This window comes from Aythya ferina, assembly GCF_964211825.1.
Source record: "Aythya ferina genome assembly, chromosome: 6".
Lineage (NCBI taxonomy): Eukaryota > Metazoa > Chordata > Aves > Anseriformes > Anatidae > Aythya > Aythya ferina.
In genome coordinates, this window is record NC_140303.1 from 21,702,034 (window position 1) to 21,729,558 (window position 27,525).

At 39.1% G+C, this 27,525-nt stretch overlaps 1 protein-coding gene across 1 annotated transcript; it reads right to left on the reverse strand.

Annotated features, from left to right (window-relative positions):
* On the reverse strand, window positions 1-27,489 carry PPIG (peptidylprolyl isomerase G). The gene is made up of 13 exons (XM_084523354.1): window positions 27,267-27,489; window positions 18,759-18,838; window positions 18,577-18,651; window positions 16,120-16,227; window positions 15,592-15,636; window positions 13,601-13,688; window positions 12,469-12,498; window positions 12,239-12,378; window positions 5,136-5,340; window positions 3,988-4,155; window positions 2,431-2,515; window positions 1,557-1,693; window positions 1-1,275 (listed from the first exon to the last, which is right to left on the reverse strand). The coding sequence occupies exons 2-13, from the start codon at window positions 18,817-18,819 to the stop codon at window positions 159-161; spliced, it is 2,259 nt and encodes a 752-aa protein (XP_084379480.1). The 5' UTR covers window positions 18,820-18,838; window positions 27,267-27,489; the 3' UTR covers window positions 1-158.
* Window positions 27,490-27,525: the final 36 nt, after the last annotated feature.

The following is a 27,525-nucleotide window of genomic DNA, read 5'->3' on the forward strand; positions in this document are numbered from 1 at the left end:
TTTGTTTTTTCATTTCAAGTTTATTAAAACTTTAGCAGTACAAATGATCCAGGTTTTAGATTATCAAAAGACCAAACTGGAGTCCACATCTTATAAAAAGGCGTTCCCCAAAATGTCTCTAAAAACTTTGAGACAATGGAAACATTAAGTCCACAAACTCATCCATGCCTGTCGTCATCTGTTCCAGGACTTGTTTCATGATCGGACTTTTTATCCTTACTAGGGGCATGATCTCTTTCCTGACTCTCTGATTTTTGGTTAATTTCTTTCTCTGTTGAAGATCTGGTCTTTTCCTTCTCATTACTCCTGTGTGAGTATGATTTTTTTGAATCTCTCTCTTTGCTACTTGGTCTCTTTTTTGAGTCTGGACTTCTATCTTGATCTCTACTAGACTTCTTATCTTTACTGGATTCAGGACTGCTACTGTCACGGCTTTTTGAACGCCTCTTCCTTTGGCTTTCAGAATCATTCCTCTTATATGAGCTTCTACTTTCTCTGTTTGAATACCTCTCTCTGTTTCTGCTTTGACTTTCCTCTCTCTCTGAGCTTCTTGAGTCTCTCCTCCTCCTATTTTCTCTTCCTCTGTATCTATCTGGCGTACCTCTCCTTTCTCTGCTTCTTGATCTTCTTCTTCTTGTTTCTCTGTCTCTATTCCTTGAATAGTCTTTACTTCTACTGCGATCTCTGTCTCTGCTTCTTGATCTTGCTCTCCTACCCCTATCTCTGCTTTTGCTTCGTTCCCTTGTTCTACTACTGGAACTATGTTTTCCTCTACCATGATCACGCTCTCTGCTTCTTGACTTATGTTTCTCCCTGTCTTTACTCTTCCTATGGTCATGGTCGTTACTTCTTGAACCTGCCCTTCTACTTCTCTCTTTACTCCTACTTCTTTCTTTCTCTCTCCCCCTAGAATCATAGCGCTTTTCTTTTTCTCTACCTTTCTCATGGTCCCTCTCTTTGCTTCTTGATCTTACTCTCTTTTCATCATGTCTGCTGTGTTTGGAGTCTCTTTCTTTACTTCTTGATTTCTCTCTGCTTTTACTATGGCTTCTAGATTTACCTCTTTTCCTGGTCTTGCTCTTGTTATGCTTGTCATCTTTTTCTGAATTCCTTCTCGTCTCCCTGTCTTTACTGCTGGATTTGTGATCTTTTTTCTTCTCCTTTTCCCCTCTTCTGCTTGGGCTTTCAGAAGCTTGTCTGTGGTCTGATATTTTTCTCTCTCTTCCTCTTCCTGGGCTTTTTTGATTATCTTTCTTTATTTCATTTATTTCACTCCTTGGAGAGAGAGAAAAAATACATTTTAAAAATATTGTGAATCCCCTCCAATCTGAAAAATAGTCAGAAGTGAGACTGAAACGAAGTCACACCAGGCCATCTGTATTAAAACCCATATATTTATGGTAACCACAAATTAGCATGATTGAATTCTGACAGTTAAGCACTGGAATAACCACGTCAGTGTCCTTTTTTCTTCAAAGTAACTTTAGCTAAAGTGCCTATTACTTTGATATATACAAAAATTTAAATGCACATAGTCCAAAAAGAAATAATCTTACTTGTCCCCTTTTATCCATCTTTCTCCACTAGACACTCTCATTCTTTGAGCTCTTTGCATTTCTTGCCTCCAATGTGGAGGAGTTTCACTGCGTCGAAATCGATCTCTTGACCTGGATCTGGAAGGCGTCCGGTAACGCTTGACAGGAAAAGAAGAAAAAAAAAGGGTATAAGTTAGCCATCAACTGCATGTGAAATTCAAAGCAGTATTTTATCCCCAGTGGGTGATTCTCCACAGCACCTAACATTACATTTAGATGTATATATCAGGTTTACGCTTCTAAGTTAGTAATTCACCAAAAAAACATATTTGATGTTCAGCTACAGCAGGAATACAAAATGTCTGATCAAGTAACTATTTAAGGTAACTTCTCAGCAATTTTTTGGTACAACATCCTGATGTGGAAGTCTTCTGTCCATTTTTAATTAGTACAAATACAAGTTACTTTTCTGACAACGAAAATTCTTAGCTTTGACAAGCAACACCAAAACAACACTTTTTTTTTTTTTTTTCCTTAAGCTCACCTCTGCAAATAAGAGCAGTCTTCCCCCATATTCCTTCTAGTGACATTGTACAGGTTCTGGTGTTCACTAGAACACTTTCTGAGCTAGATTCACTGATTCACAAACTACTATAGTAACACAATGAAAGCATTTGTTGTTTTGCATCCTCCTTCTTTCCAATAAACTCAGTACGCAAACAGTAAACTAATTTTCCTTGTCTTACTTCAAGCTTTAGCCCCCAGATCAATTATAATGCACCATAAATTACACGTGCGGATGCCCCACCCCCCAAATTGACCATCCTAATGAAAAGGCTCAGTAAGAGCATGCTGCCACCCTGTTTCTTTTGGGGAAAGGATTGCAAACATTTACCCGTGGTCCTCTTCCTTTTATTTTCCTTCCAGATCTGGTCACCAACAATCTTCTCTGGTATGTTGACTGGGAATTCGATAGATTACTAAAAGTAAAGTGATATTGTTTGTAACACTGAATGAAAAGAAGATAAAAACAGTTTCATATCTTCTTCAGAAATTAAATACCATCAAAAGAAAACAAACATTAAATGTTATCCTTTATTATTGGCACAGTAACAACCACACCACATGCCTTTTGCTTTTGTATGCGGCATTAACAGAACAAAAAAATAATCTGTTGATATCAGAAAAGGTCCACCTTTTCCTTCAAATTTGTTGTTAACTATTTTACATTTTGGAGCCTGATGACCACGCATGCCAGGACAAAGTAATTATACACCATAAATTTCAACTGATACTGCACTTTTTCAGGAGTGGCTAGCTTAACTTTTTTTTTTTTGTACAGAAGATCTGTACACGTATGGGAGAAAAGCTGCAACGCACTGATTGCCTGTGCGAGGTTTCATTCACAGATGTGAAAACTGAATATCCTCACACAGCTCTGAAAGGCACTGTTGTGTTCTGGTAGTGACAATACAAAGCCACCCTTCATTATCAGTTCATTTCATGAGTACAGCTGAGGTTCATTTGCGAGGTCCATTTAAACTGTTACTGTAAGAGAAGAAACCCAAGCAGTAAAGTTTAAATTTAATTGCATTTCAACCTCTCTAGTACAGATAGAAACAACAGTGGACAATCACAAAATCCTACATGGAATAATTACAACACCTGTGCCATCTCAAGTTTAGGTTTTATAAAACAGGCTTAAGAGATGTGCACAGAACCTATAAAATGTCACAAGGGCACATTTAGTAATTGTTACACAGCACTAGCTTTCCATATGAAACTTCCACTTTGGGTTAGTAACTAATGGACAAAATAATATTGATAATCTCTAGGTAGCTCCCGAAAGCAGCCATCCCTCTCAATTTCCAATGAGAACTGTACCTAAAAATTAGTTGTCACATTTCCTCCTTACCTTTCTTTTTCCTTTTAATTTTTTTTTCAATCAAGTCTTTATAATAAAGGGAGTAGGCAATCTCGCCTTAACTACCTTTAGGTTAAATCTCTTAAACAAGTGCGAGACAAAACCCCAACTGGTACTGATCAAGTAGTTCCCTTCCCTGTCCCCCCTCTAACACTCCCCATGAATGCTTCAGACTTCATGACCAGAGAACACTTCACGACTTCCAGGTATTTTTTTTTATTTTTTTTTTAAATAAAAAAAGTTGTAAATTCATATCAGACAGTTGTATGTAATGAATTCTAAATTAAACTACACTCCATTTAACTTGCTTTTTCTCGAATCATTCATTCTACATTTTTCATTCACTAAAATTATTTCCAAACATTAACCTTTTGTTCTAGGAACAAAAAGACTTGTCAACTGCAAAAAAAAAAAAAAATCATCCACCTGTGCTCAGAAATATGCAACTGTTTAACAGGGAAAGGACTCGGTCTTAAAACAGCAATATGACCATATGACTGTCAGTGTCTTATCAAGCAGGTATATTACCTTTCTCTTTCCTTCTCTCTGCTTTTCCTCTCTTTTTCTTTCTCATCTGCTTTAGGAGGACTTTTCCTCATCAGGAACCGGTTTTCAGGTACAGGAGGAATTTCTTCAGGACGGACAGTAGATAATGGCTGTGCTTCAGGGTTTTCATCTTCGCTTTCACTGGATGAGCTTTTTATTTTGTATAAAAATAAATATTTACACTTGAGATGAGTTATCTGGATGAGAAAAAAACCCTTTCAATCTATTTAAATAAAATTCAAAAAAATTCTCTTAATTCAGTACACAGTAATAAAATAAGAAATGAAACCATTTCAGAAACATTTCACCCCCATATCTTTACTCCAAAACATGCAACTACAGTAGATTCTTACCCAATATTTTTCTGGTTCCAACGATGCAACACTGAACATACATTTATTCTATGGTTAGATACAGCTTTCTTGAAATATATATATCGAAGTCAAATTCAGATTTTACACTTGCATATAACTGACTAAAAACTACTGTAGCTCCAAGTAGTTGGTAAAAACAACAAAATTGTGTGAAAGTGGCTTACTCCCACAGAAATAATGCCTGACAGCACTAAATGAGTATTTCTTATATTTTACTGCCAGCTTGGAAAAATCTAACTTGGACTGACACAGCTTTATCTCATGTTGAAAGACAAACTATTAGATTAGAAATACCACTTTCAGAAGCAAAAGACTGAGTTTTATCATCTTCCAGTGAAATGGCAAGACTTTCAGTATATTACACAAAACTAGTGGTATGTTTATCTGTAGTATTTTGTTTAGTATTCGGGAATAAAAGCAAAACTATATTCTCCTAAGTCCCACTGGATATATGTACATTGAGTTGTACAGAAATGAATTTAGGTAAAAAAGCTATCACCACAACCACCACTTCAGTCCAAGCATTCCCACAACTGGATTTGGAAAGTACGCAAAATTCTTGGTCCATTCTTTCACTCCTTTACAAGCTGCAGCATGTTTGCGCACAGACACTGTCCTTTACCATCAAATCAGGAAAAAAAAAAAAAAAAAAAAACACAACTAAACTTGTCTACTTCACTAGATACAGAACACAATTTTGTGTAGCTACAAGAGAAAATGACACCACACACCATACAAAAAGATCTCAATACCGACCTTTTCTTGCTTTTCTTTCTCTTTTTCTTTTCCTTCTTGTGTTTCTTAGAATTTTTCTTGTGTTTCTTTTTTCGTTTTTTCGATTTCTCTTCTGAAGCACTCTCAGAATCCGATGATGAATCCGAAGACGATTCTGAATCAGTTGAACTTTCCGAGTCACTGGATGAGGAAGACGACTTGTGTCTTTTCTTTTCTTCTTTCTTGGCTATAAGTCAGAACAACAAAGATTTAGATATCAAACAGTTATAAATAAATCTCAGAAAAATCAACTTATCTAGTAACTCCGTATGCTGCTTGCAACTGTGTCTGAGAGTACTTCGTCACAATACTTGCAAACAAAGTTTTTGGAAAAATCCTTTCTCCCAAGCAAAACACAGCATGTGTCTAGAAATAGGTAGAAAAGTTTCAATCATTTTATGCCTACGAAGAAGATCTGAAGTACTAAATTTGTACTGTCAAAAATTTGTATAGCTGCGTATGTTTTCAGATGATGTTTTACATAACATCACCTATGTATGAAGAATAATTAAGAATTTAAATGTTTATAACTTTTCTTTATAAAAATAAATTACTTCAGGTGTAATCTGAATTGATATAAAAGCTACTCAAACCACCAACAAGGGAAGTTTTAAAACAGAAAATAGATACTAGTTCAGCATACACTGAACTGATTACCCATTAAAGTCAGCCCAACACAGGGAAGACTCAGATAACCAACCTTATACTACTACGTGAAATGATGCTCAGAGAACAACTCTAATCCCCCAGCTCAGCATGTTTTACATGTTTTTCTGCAGAAAGATAGAAATTGCTTACTAAGCCATCCAGTTTGAAAAGGAACCCAGCTAAAGAGCAGGCTATTCCTTAATTACACAAGTCACCAGTTCTTGGTTTGTCAACTGGAACTCCAAATCAGCAATTTACTAGCAATCTTATAATAGTCCAGCAGGAAATAATACAGGGATACACACAGCTTTTTACACCCTCTAACTGATCTGAGACTATTAAAAGCGATGCAAGTATGTCAGTCATGATAATTTGAAAAAAAAAAAAAACAAAACATAAAAAAGTACTTTAAGAACTTCACTACAGGAAGTCTGGGCTTCTGAGTCAACACACTTTAGGTAAATTAATTAAATGGCATGAACATTCTCCAATGTGTTAAGAAATTTCCATAAACTCTTAATCCACAAAATCAGAAGTTCTAGCCAGAATTCCAGGAGGGCACACTGGCTGTTTATGGACTACTACAATAGAGTTTTCTAATTAGCATCAAGTCTTTTTTTATATATCCATTGCAAACTGCAAAGACATCTTATCAAACTACACTAACAGTACAGCTGCAGACAGAAGAAACTGAACCTTCAACATTAAACAGAAGAAAATTATACCAAAATAACCATTAATGTCTGAACAGTCTGTTTTCTTTGGCAAGGAAACAATGTATATTTTAGAACAACTTTTAAGGCCTTAGAATAGGCTGCAGGTCAGAGACAGGAATGATTTTTAACATAGCACACCAATCTTAACCGAAAGCATTAGCCTATTTTACAAGTTATAGTAAGTCACTGTAGCCAAAGAATTCAAGGTTTACAGGTTTTTATCTAACCTACACCAACGCAGAAGCAGTTAAAGGCAACCCCCCAACCCCAAACCACTTTCTGCACAAAGCAGCAAAGTGAAAAGGCAAACACCAGGCACCAAAGACAGCATTATGACTACGCAGCCTGTCTGCCTCTGAAAACTATTCAGATTCTACATAACAGAAAACATAGAGGTGTCTCCCTCAATAGAGCAGGATATATTTTCTATTACAGATAGAGAAATTCAACTGTTTAGTCTAGCCAAGCATTTATTTTGTTGACTTCCACTTGTGCCAAACAAGATGTAATAGCTAATACTACTTATGTTATATCAGTCGTTTTTTGTAAAATAATGAAAACAAGTACTTCAAAACATTTTTTAAAGGAGTTGTAATACATTTCTGCCATTAGAATTTTTTTATTTTTTAAATCTTCAGCAAAGTAACAGGTAGTAGTATTATATCACCTGCAGAAGTCAACACCTCTTCTGTTGGAACCTAATACCCTATTCTGTCAGGTATCTCATTCAGAACGCTGGTCAAGTTTCTATATATCAGTGATATATACCAAGGCAAAAAGATTTCCTCTTCACAGTAGTGCAGAGAACTTGCTTCCGGAAGACTTGGCTGAGATGAGAGATCTGGGTAACAGCAAGTTAGCCGAGGGTTAATTCACAATGGACTAGATACACAGTGCAGAAAAATCTCTGCAGAAACAACTAAGTATGGCATCTTGGCCTCCTTTTTTTCGGTCATACTTTTTTAAAACAGATTTTCTTTTTCTCCTTCTAATGTTCCTGAATCTCCACATTGGAACAGCAGCTGAAGCGTAATCCCATTGCACTAAATTGCATTAACTTTTCAGATAAGCATGGCAGGCATGTCATAGCTGTATGATTTCCGGAGCAACTTTCTTCATGGTGTTTTTATTCACAATACTCATTTGAGACAGACTAACAAAAGCCAGAGAGCCAACTGAAATATAACCCCTGTACTTCATAAGTTAAACTACTCTTCTGGTCACTTCTGTGTGCAGTATAAACTAGTATGCTGTCTAACCATTTAAAGCAGCCTATCAACTGAAATTAGCTGAGGTTACCATCAGATGTAAAAACCATCTGAAAAGAGCTTCTGGCAAAATTGCACCCAACAGATGGGTCCCTTACTACACTGTTAACTTGCCATATTGGTCCAGACAAAGATACCTGGTCTATTTTCTCAAACTTCTGCTCAATATCCTTATTAAAGCACTATATTTAATAAAAAGTCTGCTGTTAACATTTTATATCAGCCTTAGATTGTCTAAATATATATACTTGGTCAGAGTGTAACAAATAAATCTCTATAAAGAAAACTAAACTGTTTCCAAACACATTTCAATCAAAGGAGCCTGCTGTCATACAGGTGACAAACAAAAATAAGCTCCGTTGAGGTCTAAAACACCACAAACACAAGAAGTACTAAAGAAATTAACTAGTTTCTATGTCTCCAAACACTTATGTGTTTATCATCTACGCTACACTTCTGGTTTTGGCCCATTAAAAAAAAAAACACACACTATACTGCACTACGTTGCTTCCTGTAAGTCTTCAGGCAAAAATAAGGTGTCTCCAAGCTCAACTTCCAAAATGTCTGAATAAGAAGTTGATAAATGTAGTTATTTCATGTATTTTTGCCTTCCAGCATCCATTTTAAATGTGCCAAAGGCCACCTGTCACATTTTTACTTGCATCATTGCAACAAGTTTAGGTATATTACTACCTTAAACTGGGTAAATAGTAACTACAAGTGGAAGTGAGTTAGTGTGCAATTACGAGAACTAACAATGTGATTCTCCACTGATAGAAAGCAGCTTCAGTATCAGATTTATGTATTTAGGAAATCCCGTTAGGGTGGAGAGGGCAACAAGGGAAAAACTGTTCACTCAGCAAAGACAGAATATTGGGCAAAAGCCTTTGGATATACTTTGTAGTGACAACTCACTAGCTCTGTCAGGCAGCAGATATTATTTTGAATACTGAACCAATGTGGTTCTGGCCAATTAAAGATCAAAATAAACAAAACCACTCCTGTACCATGAAGGTCAGTGAGAAGGAAATAGACTTCTATTTACAGTTCAACTGTTCCAGCTCATTAACTTCAGGATTAGATTTCAGCTTATGGTCACATCTGAAATAGATGCCTCGCTTCCTACTCCATTCACTGTGATGTACAGTATTTGCCAGGTTTTGTGAATTACATGATTGTATTGCATGGCACAGCTGAACGAGCAATCTCCACATCTCGGCTTGCTCTGAAATGTAGCAACTCATTAGTGCCATGGTATCAGGCTCATGGACTTGAAATGAAAAAATGACCTGGCCAGAAACAGTCAGGTTCGGGCATGTAAGTCAGAACAGAAGATCTCATCTTGCAAGTCACAGCAATATCAATACAGTTACCTTATATGAAGTCCAATAACTTGTGCGGGACTACAGCATGCTCTCCAAGAAGAGGACATGTCTACTTCGAGACACTAAGACAGGTATTTCCCTTTTTCCCTTGATTATTTTTTCCAGTGTTTAATCACCTTGCTGTTCAGAATTTTTTTTTTTTTTTTTTTTTTTTTTGGTTTTGCACATCTTGCTTCAGTTATTTGCCATAGGTTTCTTTTTGTTTGGTTGGTTTTGAATCAGAATGTCATTTTAAAATAAGCTTCTTTATTCTTTAAAAGAGTCTTAGATATGCCTTTGGTTAATCAAAGGTATGACCAAGAAAAACATAACCAGGTTTGCCTGATACAATATTTCATGAACTGGTATCAAATTCCCACTTATCTTGAAGAAAATCAGGTGTGTTACTCATTCCATAAGTTTTCTTGAGAATGACAGTAGCTTAGCTAGTTCATAATGTCCTTTCTAAACACTGGCATAATATTAGTGGGTTCCTATAGTTGTGGTGGATTTTTATTTTTAGAATAGCTTCCAGAAATTTCCCACACACTTTAAGATTTTCTAAAAATAACACCACTTGGCCAGGGATTCTTCCTTAAAAGCTTGTCTTCTCTCATTCATTTTTACTAAGTCACTTTTCCATTTTAAAGGAAAAAAAGAGAAAAAAAAAACAAGGAAAAGACAAATATTGCACTTTTCTACATGATCATCCTCTCTAACCCCAAGGCAAAGCTTCTGCTCTAGGCCTCTACAATATTGTACTTAAACTTGGATCTTTGAATCCTTCAATTTACATACGATCCATTAAGTTAACTTAGTCAGGTGATCATCTTTTCATCCCTATACAAATCAAGTTCTTCTCTATGAACACAGATTTGCTTCCTTCATAAAGCACTTCATCTGGATACTCATGCCAATACTCTAAAATCCAATCCTTATTCAAGTTCAACCGAAACATTCAAACTACACACTTAACTTCTACTGTAATTCCTTCTGGTAATACCATCTTTGGCTTTCCAGTCAAGCCCAAGAATTATTAGCTCAATTTAAATCTATAAAGATTTGCCCAATTCCTTTGTGCTGCCTACCCAACAAGCCTATACAATGAAGATTTTAGTTTAAGCCTCCCTTACTATCATTATATACTCTCCCACAAAAATTCACCAACTTTCTCCTGCCATCCCTGGCAAACTTCTTATCCCTTTGTCTTAAACAACAAATTCCCAGAAGCAGTCTACTCTGGTAACTGCCTCACATTTCACATTATCAGTTCTCTTTTGCTTTCTACTGTTTTCAAGTGCTACAAACAGTTTCACCATTTGATGATTCTCTGTTGATGATTTTCTGTGATGCTGCTCAGCTCCCAGAAATTGCTCCTCCCATCTGGACTCCCTGGCCTCTTCCTTATACTAGCAGGTCAAAGGGCCTCTCCTTCTCCACTTCTCAGCTTTGGACAGCAGCTTGGCCAATTTCCTTCTGCTGACGTGATGACAAAGTCTTCCTTCCAACTCCACTACCTCAGGCCAACACCGCTCAGTGGTTCCATGTTACACATGTACCAACCAATCCCAGCCATGCCATCATCTCTCATCATAGCAGTGAATTTCCCTCTGCAAATCTTACAGAAAACCCTTCTCTTTCAAAAGCAGAATTCTCTGCTCATCAGGATCTCCATCATGGTCTACAAGGCAGCACCTTCATCAGGTTGGCACTGCATTAGTGCCCATTAGGGCCAATATTCCTCCCTGCACTCAGTTTTCTCTGTCTGCCCACCCTGGTGGGTAACACTTGCTGTTTTCCAAACACTCCTAGTATTTAGTACTGTGCCTTGCAGTCAGTTGAGCGGCCTTCCCCAACGCGCTGGCAGCAACCTCTCTCCCTGGCACACCAGACCACCCTAGCAGTACTGAAGCAAAGAGGTAGGACTACACAGACAAACGAGTAAGACCAGACAGTCAGATATCCCCAGAAGTCTCTTCTCTTTGAGGAAGAGTTAAAGGGAAAAAAAAATGTTTTTTTGTATTTTGTTTTCCTCAGTCCTTTGATGAGGACATCAAGCCCCTAACCAACAGCTTTAAGTCCTCCAACTATGTGATTCAAACTAAAACTTTAATTTAGTCATTCAATTTCAAACCTCCTCGAGTGGCTTAAAATGGAGCATGGCAAACCAAGGAAAACACGCAGGATAGGCATCTCCCCCATTAGCTTCATCCATACTATACACATATTATATAATCTGATGTACCAACCCCTTCATTTTCTAACACTAACAGCACTAGTGTATTTTGTCCTGAGATAAAATTATGTTCTAACATGCAGGATGACTCGTGAATTAATCTAAGAAGTTGTAGAGAAGTCATGAGCCATAAGATAACTTTACTTGGAATTTTGAGGGACTGAAAAGATCACTTCAGACTTCAAGGTCATTCTCCTAGGCATCACAACAGGTAAACAGAGAACTGCAACAAAAAAAAAAAAAAAAAAAACAACAACCAAGAAGCTCAAGTTTGAATGCCTGCATTTTCCTTAGGCCAAAGAAACAATTATCCTTGACTTGTGCCTCAAAATCCTTGGTTCAACCCTTCACAGTACTTATCCACTGAAGGCACTATGACTGAAAGAGCATAACAATCTCTATCAGAGTTCCAACCAAACATGAATCATCGGTGTCCTCCACTAAGATTTTCTGTAGGAAAGCAGCATCTTTGACTGACCCTTTCTTTGCTAAGAGAAGCAGGATCCAATCTGGAAGACCACATACAGCTCTGGAATGGCAGAGCAAGAGCTCCCTTCCCAGAAGCCAAGGCAAATTCTGTCACATTCCTGTTCATGAATGTACTTTATAGCAACTTCAAAAGGATTTCTGCTTAAGGGAAATTTCAGGCTACTATAAATGCTTGCCCTTAAGACTTACCTGAAACTTGAAATAAGCTCAAAAAAGCAGCAATTAATGAATAAAGTCATCAATGTCATCAATGCCATCAATGCACTTAACACAGCACCTTCTTTGGAACAAGTGCTTGCCTGCTTGAGCAAATTAGCAAAATGACCTCATGGTTCACGTATATGTAGATGGACAGAAACTTTACCTTTGGATTTTGGAATTAGCTCTCCACAGCTCAGTATGCGTACTTCAGCATACGGTTTACTAGATGCATCTGTTTTCTGGTTTTCTATTTCTCTCACAACTTCCTGCCCTGAGATGACTTGTCCAAAAACAACATGATGTCTGGAGAATTTAAGCAAAAATAAGAATTCTTAGTACTTATTTTTAAAGTAGTTCCCAAACAATAAACATCAGAAGATATGGGACACTTACCCATCTAAGTGAGGTGTAGGTTTAGTTGTTCTGTTGTTTCCAGATGATTTGATTTCAAGAGAAAAACAGAAGTCAATTTTAGTGGAAGGCAGTCAACATTTGAAGCATACATACATATGAAGATAAAAGTTATTTTAAGTGAATTAATAACATGGAATACAACCAATATATATTATTGTAAATTTGTGTACAGTTAAAGATATTTCCTGTTTTATGCAAACTACCTATTCAATCTTTTACCACATTTTACTAAACAAGAAAAAGTACAGAAATTTGTAGACAGCATCCTCTCAGAGAATGTAAGAATTTTATGTATTGAAGTAATAGGAACCAAGAACAGATTAAAAAAATAAAGGCAACTGGTCAAAGAAGCAAAACTGAAAATAACCTCATTAGAAAATAAAGAGCAATCAAAGGAAGAAAAAATACCTGAATATACAGAATATTTGACATCAGGACTTTCTCTTTATATCTGTAGACAATTAAGAAGTTTGCAGCAGCCTTCCCCTACAGTAGGATTACTAACGCGTACAGATGTCAACCATGGCAGAAATCAAAAGTTGAGATAAATACAGTAATGATTTTCCAGAAATCCCAAAATAAAGGTCTAATGGTGACAAGTATAACTTACCATGTTAACTAAGATTCATGATTTCAAGAATGTTTTCTACAAATAAATTAAAGAAAGGTCTACTGCAGTTACCTTCTAAGATAGAAAGCTTTAGACATAGCTGTAAATGAGACTGCATTGGGAAGTTACCTTTTGACAGAAAATTTCTGAACTGCTTTGAGGTAGAGAACCTCTAGAGCTGTTTTGCTTCCTTCCAGACAACACATATTAGAAGAAAGTGATACAGCTCTACAGGGAGCAAACAGGTTTATGTTACTGCCTCAGCTAGAATACAGATACTGAAAACTACCAAAAACTCTTTTGCACAGACAATAAGCACTAGATACACAGAAGTGATAACAACAGTTTCCCTGAACAGCTTATTAGGAAAATGGCTATTTCCATGAGCTCTGTGAAAAAAAAGCATTGAGGTTGCACAGGAGGTAGCGTACAATATTTAAAAGGATTACCTTTACAGCTTACAAACAGTAAACCACATGCGCATTGCAGAACAATACTTACATAAAGAACTGTGAACCATTTGTATCTTTCCCTCGGTTGGCCATTGAAAGGAGAAATTCTTTGTTGTGTTTTACAGCAAAGCTTTCATCTAAAAAAAAAAAAAAAAAAAAAGTGTTTTCAATTACTTTAAATACACCACATATGCTTAGATAAATGCTCTAAGCAAATTCACCCATGTTAAGTAAATCTATTAGACACTTCTGTAAAAAGTTGCATTAGAATTAGATTAAAAATAGGTATTTTTTCAAATACATTGTTCTTTTCATTCTCAATAATGCAATGTAAGAATTAATGGCTTATATCCAGAGAAAAAACAAAAAAAATGGGATCTTATTCAAGAGATTTTTTTCCTACCAGGATTAACAGAGGCCTCATTCTTTTCAGAATTGCTCTTTTTTTTATTCTGCACATGCCAATCACTACCTCTTTAAAGCAAAAAAAAAAGTTTTCAGCTGTGCACTAGCTATTAATAAACCTTGTCACCTCCAGGATTTTTTTTTGTTGTTGTTCTTTTTTAATATACACGGATACCCATTTTGATGACAAATCCAAAATACTTCTCTGTGTCGGTCACCTACACAAATGAACTTACCTAAAGTGTCACTAAGAAAATAAATTGAACTTGAGTGAATCTCACTTCTGGTAAGTAAATAATTTTGACAGTTCAGGTTAAATCTCAATGAAACCATGAAAAGTAATCACCATTCTTCATTTAAGACACCTGTAAGAGACCATTCTATCTTCCTCCCTCCACAAAACAGCATCACAGCTGTAGGGGGAGCCAAACTGCTCAGAGGAAGTTTGATTAATATTTTTCAGATATAAATAGCAGGAGCAAGCATTAACAAATTAAGAAAGTACACAATCTGTAAAGCTATGGTTTCACATTACACTGTGTATGGCAGTGCTATGGAGAGCCCACTGCTGTGTTGCACAGGACTGAGAATCCTACCTAATCCCAGACTAAGTTAGTTGGCTAAGGGTGCCAGTACAAGGAAAAATTCCTGTGGATCGTTTCATGCTGTCGCTGAGCTGAAAAAACACCTTGCAACTGACAGAAGGTAGGCAGAAGTTTTGCTGCTTCTCCCACCTCACCCATCCATACATACCCTCAGCTACTCATTTTTGCTGGTAATGATGCTCGCCTAACTACTGACTTAGATACATTTACTAATGAACTTTTTGCCCTAACAGTCTTTAGGCATTTTAGCAAATTGAATCAGCTTACAGTGTGATCTGAGTAACAGCCAGTGCAAGGTATGACCTCCCCTTTGGCAGTTGCAAATTGACCCTAGTAAAATAGTGAATAATTCTTTTGATAGTTTGCTACAAGTTCAGACAAGAGCAAACGTTAAAAATGTCAGTGAAGGGGAAGAAGAATAACCACCTTTGCCAAGGGCGGCTAGCCATCACATGGGTTTAGGTGTAATGTGAAACTGCTCCAAGTAACACAGAGATGCTCCAGTACATTCTGGACAAACAGGATGAGAAGCACATTGGAGAGAGAAGTACTTATGCAACACTGACTGAAGTAGATAGAACCAGCAGTGTGAGAAAGCTGATGGCCTCTTTATACTTAACTCCTCCTTTGTTCAAGAAAGCAGAGCTTTATACTTCCTTATAAATAAAGATTTGCAAGAAGACTCGAATCCATTACTACTTGCTCCTTTTGACTAGAAAAGGTATTCCCCAACTTAAAGCTTGCTGCTGAAGCCAAATAGTAGGTTCAGAATCAGACTGCCATGTTTGGCAACAGTTACCAAATTGTAAAGCTAACAAATATGAAAGTGTTTGGTATTCATTTTTCAGTAATTAAAAAGGTTATTTTAAAATGAAATATTACCTAAACTGTTAAGTCAAAGGCCTGGAAGACCAGACAAAACCTTAAAAAAAAAAAACAATGGAATTCAGGTTTACCAATTAAAACTACAGGATGTATAGGTAATGGTTTATAGTAACACCAAAATAGAACAGCCTGATAAAACTCTTACCTTCGAAAAAGCCACCATAAATGGATTCTCCTCCTCTGCCATTTCCTTGAAAGAAGAAATGAGTTACAACTTAAAGTAGTGATCAAAAAGTCTCATTACATGAGCAATGCTTCATAACAGGAAATACTGATTTAACTGCATCCAAGTCAATAACATTATTCTTCAAGATATGCAAAAAAGACTAGGACACATCTTCATAGTCGCATTAAGCAGAAGCAAACTTGGTGAACAAGAAAGTTTACCCACGTGTTCTGCTACACTCCCTTTTTTCTTTATTTCTCAGCAGCAGATATATTTTACCCTTACAACTTTCCATAAATACTTAGTACTCTAGTTGTGAGGTTACAGAGCAGAAAGCGTGTATAAATTGATGTAATTTTATTATGCAAGTTTCCATGTAAAGCTTTTTACCCATTTTCAGCATAAGCAAAGTTAAATCACATAATTGAAGTGAATGATCTTACACAGGACTCCTGCAACATTCCATTGCATAAGCATTACATTTTTCTTCAAAGATTCACATCGTACCTTCACTGAAGTCACCTCCTTGGATCATAAAATCTTTCACTACCCTGTGAAACAGACAACTTTTGTAATGCAATGGCTTTTGGGTGGATTTTCCTGTACCCTTTTCACCTAAAGGAGGGGGAGAAAAAACAAAGTGACTCTCTTTACTGTGGAGATTCTACAGGCACAAAGCGTTACGTAAGTATTTAATCAAAATCATCTACCAAACTCTGGAAAATTAATTTGTGAGGCAGGCACATACTTGTAATACCAGTAAGAAACTCACGTGTAAGAAAGCACAGAAACTACCGCTACAGTCATAACAAAAAGAACTCCATACTGACACTAGTATACAACAACTTAATCACCTTTTCTGTTTTTGTCAGGACAGTTACAATTAATTCACAGAAAGGTAAACTAAGAACTCGGATAATGGAAAAGTCACCTGAGCCACCTACCTGGACAAGCTTAAACAACTAAGGGGGGCAATATATTACTATTACTGCTGAGAGGACATTAAACCTATGCACATAACTCAAATTGCTTTCATTGAGTCATCCATTCTAGGCCTCTTCTACGTGGACTGACTGAAATTAAACTGTTTAGTTTAACTTAAACATGTTTGCCCAAAATCAGGTGAGGAACTCAGATCTTCAGTTACAACACTGCAGGACTAGAAGCAGCATAAAAGTTGATATTCAAAAATAAAAATTAAACAAACAACATCATAAGGAAAAAGAAAGAGTAGAGGGGAATGAGAAATAGTTTTGAAAGAGTCTTGTGCCATCCTCCTTCGCATCAGCTCTGGTGCTCTTCAGACTCACAACCAGGCTCTCTGCCTCAGCTAAAACACTACCCACTTTCACCTCTAGCTTCAAATAAATAAGGTCTCTGAGTTAGCAAGATGAATGGCTCATGGCATGGTCCCATGAATGGCACAACCAACCTCAAGGTAACAGTATGGAGCAGGACTATACTGGAAGGAAAAGGATTCTTCCTTTCCATGTTGGCAAACCATCAGACAAGCTCCTGAGCCGTGAAACTGACAGTTTTTGTCAAGGGCAGTTGCCTCTGAATTTACCTGTAACAGACTGGTGCTTCCATACAGATCTAAGTAGAAAAAACACTTCCAATAGAAACTTGGACACATACAGCTATATATTCCACTGGCTTGGCATATGCCTGAAAAAGGTATTGCCAGTAAAAAACAGAGGTGCTGACCACTGTTTTAAGACAACAGCATACCCTCTTCAAAACTACCAAAAAAAGAGAAAGAAATGTAAAACCCCACAATTTTGAATTAAGTTGCTTATGATCAATATCATAAATGCTTTGTCAATCTACTTTCTTAAATATGGTAAAATATGGTCAATTCTTAAATATGGTAAAGCAGAAAAGTTGTTCAGCCTCAATGTGATTTTGAACATAAGTAGTATATTCTTATCAGTACTTGCTTCTAACCTGAAATGTTGTTCAAAGACTTCAAGTCAAAAAGTTAAAGCAGTAGTGAGAAAGAAACACCTTTCCACAGTAAATCTATCTTTTGATAGCACATCAAGAATGCCATGGTCATAAGAAATCACACATTCACTAAAAAGAGTAATTCTAGGGTTTAAATTTGGTACCTAATTTTGATAACCTGATTCTGAGTCAGCACACCTGAATCAGATAATGCCTACACTCATAGTGCAGCATTCATGCTGACTGCAAACTGTTCTAGCTAACTTAACATGAATGCAATTACGCACCCACACCTGATTCAGATCATATTAGTACTCTTGACTGATTTGGTATTAACAGCTACAAATCTTGTCCTGACAAACAACAGAGCTGGAAAGAAAGAAAGCAGGAAATGCTGAAGACACAGAACACAGATTTATGTATTCACAGAATCATTCTTGTGATAATGTGTAAGTTTTGCTAAGCTGTCAGCATTTTCAACAAAAGCAGGTATCGCACTGGGAAATAACTCTACTTGGAAATGCTTCTTGGAGAGAATCTTCTAAGTACTTTGTTCAATAAAAAACCTGAATTTCACTAGGAATGGTTATCACCACTCTCCATCAACAAATAAGTTACAGCAAAAGCAAAAATACTAATGAATACCAGCAACACCTTTCAAATATCTCCAGGTATCGTAAGAATGAAAAGCAAGCCTGCATGCTTGACTTATTGGCTGCCTTTAGATGATATACAACATGAGCAGTAACCACCATGCTAGTAAAAGAAAGTCAACTTATTATATCATCATTTGAAGTTGATTAGTACATGCCTTCTGCAACATCCTAAGCCAAAGAACTACCACCACTTGGTTTCTGCATCAGATGTGTATGAGCCATTTGCTAAACCTCCAGAGATACCAAGAACTCAGTACTCACATTTAGTTTATACATAAGAGAATGTCAGGAAAAAGTAACATAGATGTCAAACATGGTATTACATCAGAAGCTATAAATACATTTTAAAAAATCTACAAACCTGTGCAAAGGCAGCGAAAATTCTCACATGTCTTTGGACACACATCTGAAAACAGTTCAAAGACCACTCTTCCAGCTAGAAAAAAAGCCGTATTTGTTATTAAGTTGACTGGCATTTATGATATTCCTATAAAATATTTAAGAACAGTATCTTATTGATTTTTTTTTTTTTCATTTTCTTACCAGGTACATTGTTGATGGCTATGTCAAAAAAGCAACGAGGTCTCTGGACCTTCACTCCCATGGCTTCAAAAATTTAAATACTGTAAATAATAAAAATAAAATTAAGTTTATCTTTTCCCATAGTGAAACCGAATAATTCAATGTCAAAGATTTTATGAAGACAATAAAAACTGCCGAGAAGATAAAAGAAAACCTTAGAAGCAGCTAGCAAACCAGTAGTTAAAAAGATTAAGGAAGCGCTATGCATTTTAGGCTATTTTTGTATTTTGTAGACCCAAATGAGTCATTTCATTTGGGTTTGTTGCAACAGTATTGAATTTAAATTTCAGTAACGTACTTCAGATGAGAAAATACAAGAAGATATTGTATTGTATAGGGGATAAAAAAAAGCTTTAAGTCTTCTTGCTTTCCAGGTAATCACTTAAATTTTCAACTCCTAGAATGGTTGGATCTTCAAGGTAAAATAAGTATCAGAGGAAAATAAAAAAAAAAGTCAGCTTTGAGACCAGAAAGCACACTCAAACAACTTTTTACAACTGCGTTTCAAAATGTTTAACCAGATTGATTTCTGCGGTCTGTCAGGTTCAGTGTCAGTGGCTGAGAAGGCTGCTCACCCCTCTGGCCATGGGTGCGAGCCTCAGGTCGGGCCCATTCTCCTGAAGAATTTTTCTATTAATACACCTGGACCGTGAACTACAGCTGCTCAATAAAGTACATACTGCTTGTAATGTTTTGGAGCACAGGAAAGCAGACAGCACAGGGTGCCCAACTTCCTCAAGCGCCATTGCTCTGTGAGAGGGTCAAATGAACGCAGTCCTGCTGATGGTCTCCTACTTTCCCTTCACTCCTGTCCTTGCTGACACACGCCGTCCACCTGCTTTCACTGCGTGTTCACAAAAAATCCCCAGGCAGCCTGCTGCCCCTCCGGCACCCGCAGCAGCCAGTAGCATGAAGCCACGCATGCCACGAGCAGCACTGCTGCGGGCCAGGCTCAGCAGCCACAGCACCGTGCCATAAGCAGGGCTGCAAACTGGAGCAGCCACACCAACAGCCAGCTCTTCCACGTCAGAAGAAACACTCACAGGAATAATCCATTGGGCACATTCCAAAGCCTGACTGGATGCAAGGTGAGGCAACTAGACAGCTCTGAAAAGCTGACAGACACATTGAGACCACTAGATGCACACCCAACAAAAACAAGATTCTGCACAATAAATACTCACACCCTCTGCTACTTTAAACACTAAGGTTTCTTCAACATCAAACTACACGTGTTCACACAGGCTATGGCTGTGGAACACATGGCTGTGGCCAGTACCACCCACAGCCTGCTTACTGCCCATCCTTCAGAGGAGAAAAGCCTCAGCAGTAAGCACAGACATGAGGCAAGGTGCCAGACCTCCTGCCCATGGAGGTGACTGGCTGCTCCTGGTGTTGTACGCTGCACTGGGAATGGAAGGAAGGAAGTGATGTACCATTAAAGGATTTTCACTGAGGTCCTCCTAATAATTTCGCCAGTCAAGCATGCACACTTTCAGAAGTAACCAAAATTTTTGCCACAAATAAAGTGACTGGTCAAAGAGTCCAAGACAACGTTTGATGATTAAAACTTGACAAATCGCTAACATGTTGTCATGTTGGGATTAAACATTCCTTTTCTTAGGCATATTTCTGGGATTCCTGTGACTGCAGTGTTAGCAGCTGCTCCAACTAGCATCCAAACCATCCTACATGAACAACAACAAAAAAAGATGTAGCTGTTCCACAATTACTGCTACATGAAATTTTATTGCCAGAAAACACTACTCAGATTGAATTGACATACTGCACACATCTCTTCTAGAGCTCTGTAGCTGTGCCACGGAACAGCCTCAAAAATTCATTTGTTGCCATCTGTCACTCCCAGAGTATCTACATCAGGAGGCTACAAGAAATCAAAACCTACTGGAACCATGTTAGCCCATTTTCCCTCTCCTTGTGCTCAGTATCACTCCTAACATTTTACCAAGATTGCACAGTGAAAAATCACAAGAACAATGCAGGACAGATTTAAATGAAATACCACTCAACAATTGATCATTCGTGTGAACAGTATCATGGCCAGACTCTGCAGCCATGCACATACCTGCTTGGCTTTGTAACAAACGCATTAGTTCACAGAAGCCAGAGATTTAACCAAAGCAGCAGCAACCCTGCCTCATCCTGCTTGCTCCTCTCTCTCAACTGTTGTATTGACAGAGGAGAAACAGCAAGTTCTGTAGCCAGGCAGAGAAATCGAAAAAAAAAAAGTGCACATCACTGAGAAGTTGGAGGCTGTCGGGTCAGCAGATCGCTGACCATCATGCAGCTGCACGAACTCCTGGGAAGCAGGAGGGAGGCAGCAACACAGGCTAGGGAAGGGAGAGATAAGAGAGGCGGGAGGAGACACACACTGCCTTCCCTTCCGACAGGCACCAGCCAGGCCAGCCACCAACTCGCACAGTGGTAACAGCAGCAGGGGCTGTACAGCTGCACCGGGAGACGAGAGGGGGATTCTTCTAAGATGCCTCTCAGAAGAAATGCTATCCTATTTGTTGTTTGATGATAAAGCTGATAGTTTTAAATGATCTCAGACACGTAAGGACCAACAGTGAGACAACTGTACTTGAACTTTAAGCGTGTATGTCTTCAGCGCCTGAGCAAGGAGGGGTTCAAACTTGCTTTACAGGTGATTTGCTTGAGAAATGAGGAGGTACGCATGTACATTTATATACAGTATTCTAGCCAAAATAAACGCAAGCTATTTGAATATGCACTATATTTTTGATTGATAACACTGGTAACAACTAAAGCTGACCTGTAAAATACATGCCTTTATGGTACGTTGACACGTATTTTACCTCAGTCAATTTGTAATTAGGTTCTGTAAAGGAAAGGATGGAAGAGGGAAGGACAGACAAGAGATTTCTACATGCATCCCCACCTACCAACTCCTGCTCAGTTTGCTGTTTCTCTACGTACTGTGAACAGCAGAACAAGTGAAGGTTGGGATGTTCCAGACCCCTACTGCCCACACTGTCTCCAGGCTGCTTGCACCTTCCAACATGGCTTCTCCCATGATCTCCAGAGGGCCCCACACTTTCCCCAAATGCTCCAACAGCATCCCCCCAAAATGAACACTGGCTGCATTTGGTTCATAATAGCAATTATGTTAACAAACATCAGGCCAAGTAAATACACCTCCTCCTGAGAAGATATTGCAAATGCCTCTCTCGGGGAAAACACTGACAGCTTTTTTTGTATGCAGCTATTGACTTCTCTAAATTACACAGGGCTGTCTCATTTTTAAAACCATTTGGAAAACAAAAACTTACTGGAAAGGCTGAGGTAGGAAGAAAGCTAGATGTACACACAGGAGAGAGATGACAAAAAACCCACACTGGATAAACTTTATCACATTCTTCGTAAGCCAGGCTAAGATGTCAGTGACATTTACCCTAGCTACCTACAAGCCAAAGGAGCATTTGCTCACCAACATACTTGAGTACCCTTTGTACAGCCAGCACTTCAGACAGCCCTTCTCCTGAAGTGTTACAGGGGAACTTAAAAATTATCCATGAACTATTATTTTTACCCATGTCTTATTTCATACCAAACACAGTCCTATACATGCTGATTGCTTAAAATTTGCCTGCATTAAAAGCAAGCACATGGGGATGCATGTTAAAGAATGAAGAATAGCAATTTGAGAATAATAAAAATAAAAATGGAGAAAACTGCAAGTAATGCTCAATGCTACTACACATCTAGCAACAACAGGGCTTACACGACTTGCGTATTTTTCTCCTTAAGTTTATTTTCAACTAAAACGTAGGATACTCTTAACTTATGAGACTTGATAGAATCTGAAGGGAACATGATTTAGTCAACCAAAAGGCACCCGCTATACCTACATATGCAAATACGCTATGCAGAAGGGCAAGCTTGAAAAGTCAGCTCACTTCTTCCTTCCAAAACCCTGTAAGAAAGGACAATAAAACAACTCAAGTACTACTGTGAAATGTTCAAGCCATTCAGCATTTTCAACCACCTCCTGCTAGAGGAGCCTCTTAGAGTAATTAAAAACAACATCAAAAATAACCAAGAACAACCAACTTCAGCACACCTAAACTGGTCTGTTTGTCCATAAACACAAAATGCACACTAAGCTGAACTGTAATTCCATTTCCAGAAACAAAAAAAAAAAAATACACCAACAATTTAGTTTCGCTGGAACAGCTGTACCTACAGCCAGTGCATCACCAGCTGCGGCTGTCAGGGTTCACTCTCTTCACACCTGCATTAGCGTAATTATTTTGTTCAAATATTTGTAGGATAAAGTTGGCCAGCTCACAGCCAAGCTGCAGACAGCTGTTACCTTTCAGAATGAGCTTTGTCAATTGAAAGAACTGTCACACGCTGTTCTCAAGCATTCCTCCCACAGAGATTGTCACCCATATTAGCTGATATGCTAAAATACGCATCCTGTGTTGTTTTTGTTTTCAGTCAAAATTACTTGTGCTAGCAAGGATCTAGCAATAATGCTGCTTAATATAACCTAGCTCCTTTTCACTGAAATGGGTTAGTCAAAATGGGTTAGACTGACGTGCACGCACAGATGCGCATCAAGTAAAATACCAGCATGTCATGCATCTCACAAAAGCTGACGGCAAGCAGCAACACAGTACTTCCCAGTTTTATGAGGGAAATAAATCCTTCATTTTTAACTATGCTGAACGGTTTATGGGACTGGCTATCTGTGTCAGACCCTGCACACGGTGGAATGTGTTTAGAGAAAAATATTATTGTGTCCTCCTCCTTCCATTCATTCCACCTGTCCAAACCTACTCTCCTCTCCCCTACTTTCAATATCTCCTTAACTTTGTGTTTGTTTCTTTGCATCAATGTATAGTTATCTTCTGCAGTGGTCTGCATTTAATGTCCAAATGAATGGAACAAGAAAATGCGTGAATTCACTTTCCTACCATTTTGTTCCAGGCCATCTACAAATGCAGGAAGACAAAACCATATTGGTTTATGTTACAAAGAAAACCATCCAAAACCTTCAGAAATATTTTAAAGCAAAACTTGGAGTCTAGAGAAAGCAAATACACAGAGTGAACACTAAGCATACATCAAGTTCACTAAGGCTGTTGTTCCACAGTCACTTGAAGCCAGTATAAGTGGGGGCCTCTACCAGAATGCAGGGCTTGTACATCAGTGTCGTGAGCTCTCATACAGGTAGGCGGTCACTTCATCACATGGTCACTTCTGCCTCCTTCCAAGAAAAGGATTCTGGCATCAGCTTAAAATGACAGTGCAGCCAGAGCCTATGAACGTTGTTTGTATGTTGTTTGTATGTTTGTTTTAGTGTGGATTAAATTGCAAATGATTTTATGATTGCTAAATGAGGGATACAAAATATTATTATCAGTGCCATTCCTGTGTCAGAGCTTCTAGCTGCTAGGATGATACCGAGAGCGTGAACAAAAATCCAACCAGCTCTATCCTCAATCACTTCCTCAACATTTTCCCAAACAGAGTGACTCTTCCTCTGTGTTTCACAATCAAAAAACTCTGAACTGCACCAATGACAACTAAGAAAAATAATTCACTTTTATTTTACTAACCAGCAGCACAGGATTTTTTACCTTGTCAGCAAATTTCAGAAAAATGTACTGCACTTCAACACATTTTAGGTTTGAGATGCTGTCTTTGCAATCATGTGAACTCAAAAATGTTTAGAAGGAAAAATAAATAGCATTGTACACAGGCCTCTGCAACTCCTTTCTCCAGTAACTTTCAAAGTCTTTTTTGGACTACTTATAAAACATCTCCTTCCCCCTCCCCAAGAATCAAGAGGTACCTCACAAGACCAGCTGTTGTCTTCCAAGGACATGAGGCAAGAGCCTTCTAATCTCTTAGAGAGGTGTAAGAAAGCAGCAGCATCAGATAGGTACTGACTAAATATGCAGTACATAATCCTACACTATTGCACTGTAGAGTTAAATTTATGTCCCTTTTAGTATGAATTTTTGCAATTAACATTAACTTAGTTGTCTTTTACTGAAAAATACAAGGAATGCCTGCTTAGTTATAGCATCTCATCTGGGAGAACACTCAGTTGAGAAGGTGGTACCATTCCCTTAAAACTATTTAAACAGGTGAACAAGTTCTCATTATTTTCCTAATATAGAGAAACCTGAAGTGAAAAGGATGTTACAATATCTACTCACTCTTATAAATAGCAAGAGAAAAAACTTGGTCACTGAGTAAGTCATGGTTTTCTATCACCTGATTTACGCAAAAAGGTGTTTGGGTGTTTTTTTGCTGTTGGAGTTGTGAAAAAGCACATATATTTTCCCAGGTCTGTGCACGAGTAAGTGCCTTTGTTGGAGCTCACTGCTCACCCAGAAGCAGCAAAGAACATGTCTGTTTCAATTCTACTACTCAGGACTGGAAACCGGAGCAGCATTAAGTCCAAGAGCAGCCACTAACTAATAACACAGTATTTTAAAACTACAAAAATACAAAAAAAAAACAACAACAAAAAAAAAACAACCCAACCATTTGCAGAACATAAAAGAAAAAGTGTTTAAAGGGTATAGTGTAATCTTCAAGTAATTCACCTGTTTGAACCAATAAAACAAAATTCAGAAGTGGAATCCCCTCTTCTCTTCAGTTACTGAAGATCAGTATTAAGCAAGACTGTGTAACAGCAGGACATGTAGTTCTAATGCCCACCCATGTTTGCCAACCATAACCAATCTTCTTCTGTGATCTCTTTTTCTCCTCTTTTCTCAACTACTTCAGCTCTACTCCCCTCCCCAGCCTCTGACCAAATCCTCACTCCATTAAACGATGGCCAGGTTTGCTCTCTGGCACTCACTGACTGTTTCCAAATGGAAGATGGTTATTGAATGGAAATGGACGTGGCCCAGAGGAGCAAACCTGTATTGGAGATACCATGCTGCACTACAATATTCTCCACTGCAGTACGTATTCTTCACTCCAAATACTCTCATAGGATTTCAGAAAATCTGTGGACTAAGAGGAAAAAAAAATACTGTTTTTTTTAAAACCTCTTGATGACTGACTAGCTAACTCCAGAACAATTTCTGTTTCACAGAGGAGGACTAGAAAAACGGATAGTATCAGTAAAAAATATAGTCCCAAAGGACACTCTCAGACTATTATCAACTATACTATTCTTTGTATGGCCCCCTTCAGATTTACTTCATACGGAAAGCTGTTTCTTTCAGATCTTTAAAAATAATACAAAACTGGTAAGTCGAGATTATATACTTTTCAAATTGAGATAGACTAATGCTTCATAAATCATGTCTAGCTGTCACATTTTAATCACGATTTTACCATGGTAGCATCTAAAAACTTGTCATACAGGATCCCAATGCATTAATGAGCAGGAATGGTGAAACAAAATGGGGCAAAAGATTTAACTCAAAAAAAAAAAAAAAAAAACAAAAAACTCCTACCCAAAAGCAACTTCTTCTGCAGGTAATATAGAACAAAAACATGAAAAACTGAATATTCTTTCTCAGATCAGATTCTTCTTAGGAAACTGACTCCATATAAATGAGCCTCGTGTTCCTCTTAAGACAGGTAGCAGACAGTAAAATAGTAGAATATGATGCACTTAAATCATTGAGCACTAAGTAACTACCAACAAAAATGACTTTTTTCTAATCACCATCATGGAAGACACCTCCTGTGAATAAACTGTAAGGCAACGTAACAGGAATTCCAGCGAGTTCTGCTAAAGCTTTTTTTTTTTTTTTCCTCTTAAGCCTCCCTCCTTCAAAGCCTGCTAACGACTCAGAGGATGACCGGACACACACAACGCGCACAGCTTGGCCGTGGCCCTGCACCAAACGCGCCTGAAATTCGTTACCGACAGAAACCCGCGAGGCGCCCTGAGAAATCCCTGCGGAAGAGGCAGGGACCCTCCAGCCGGCCACGGCAGCTGCCGGGGGCTCGGCTCGGCGCGGAGAGGCCTGCGGAGGGGAGGAAGCCATGTGGCAGGCAGGCAGGCGGCCGCTGGCTGTGGCTGAGGGGGAGGAGGCCCGGCGTTCATTCAAACCGCCGAGCAGGCCCCGCGCCGTGCCCGGCCGCACGTCGGCCTGCGGAGAAGCCGGGCCCGACCTCGCGGCCCCACCGCCGGGCCCTGCCCGCCGACCCCCCCCACACCGCGGTTCGCCCCCAGCCTCCCCGCGGCGGCCGCTCTCCCCCGAGCCCCCTCACGGGAGGCGCCGGGGCCCCTCACACGCCGACCGCCGCGGCCGCCCCGCGCCCGGCCCCGCACGGTCCCCGCGGTGGCCGGGGAGGGGCCGAGGCTCCGCTCTCCCCGTGACGAGGCCCCTGGGCGCTGCGACCTCCGTCCCCCGAGCCCCCGCTGCCCGCCAGCCCAGGCCTGGGGCCGCGGCCCTCGCCCTCGCCCCGGCCACATGGCCCCTCGGCTCCCGCACTCACCCCGCTCGCGGCCCGCGTCGCCCCGCGCCGCTCAGCGCTTGGCCGCCATGTTAGAGCTGGTGCGGCACGGACTGCGTCAGCGCCAGGCAGCGGCGGGAGGGAGACGAGAGGAGAAGGGCGGGAGGGGGCGACCCCGGGGGCGGTGCGGCGGGAGCGGCGGCGCCCCGGGCCGGTAGGGGCGCGGGCTACGTGTGGGGGGCCCCGGGCACGGCTCAGCTCGGCTCGGGGAGGCGGCGAGGGCCGCCCGCGAGGAGCCGAA

What these genes read in the sequence shown, in the direction of transcription:
- PPIG (XM_084523354.1), bottom strand. Translation starts at nt 18,819, where the DNA reads ATGGGAGTGAAGGTCCAGAGACCTCGTTGCTTTTTTGACATAGCCATC. An exon ending in AGAGAGAAGGAAAGAGAAAG is followed by an intron (nt 2,516 to 3,987) that starts GTAATATACCTG and finishes CTTTACTTTTAG; the next exon opens with TAATCTATCGAATTCCCAGT. An exon ending in AGATGGATAAAAGGGGACAA is followed by an intron (nt 1,276 to 1,556) that starts GTAAGATTATTT and finishes TCTCTCTCCAAG; the next exon opens with GAGTGAAATAAATGAAATAA.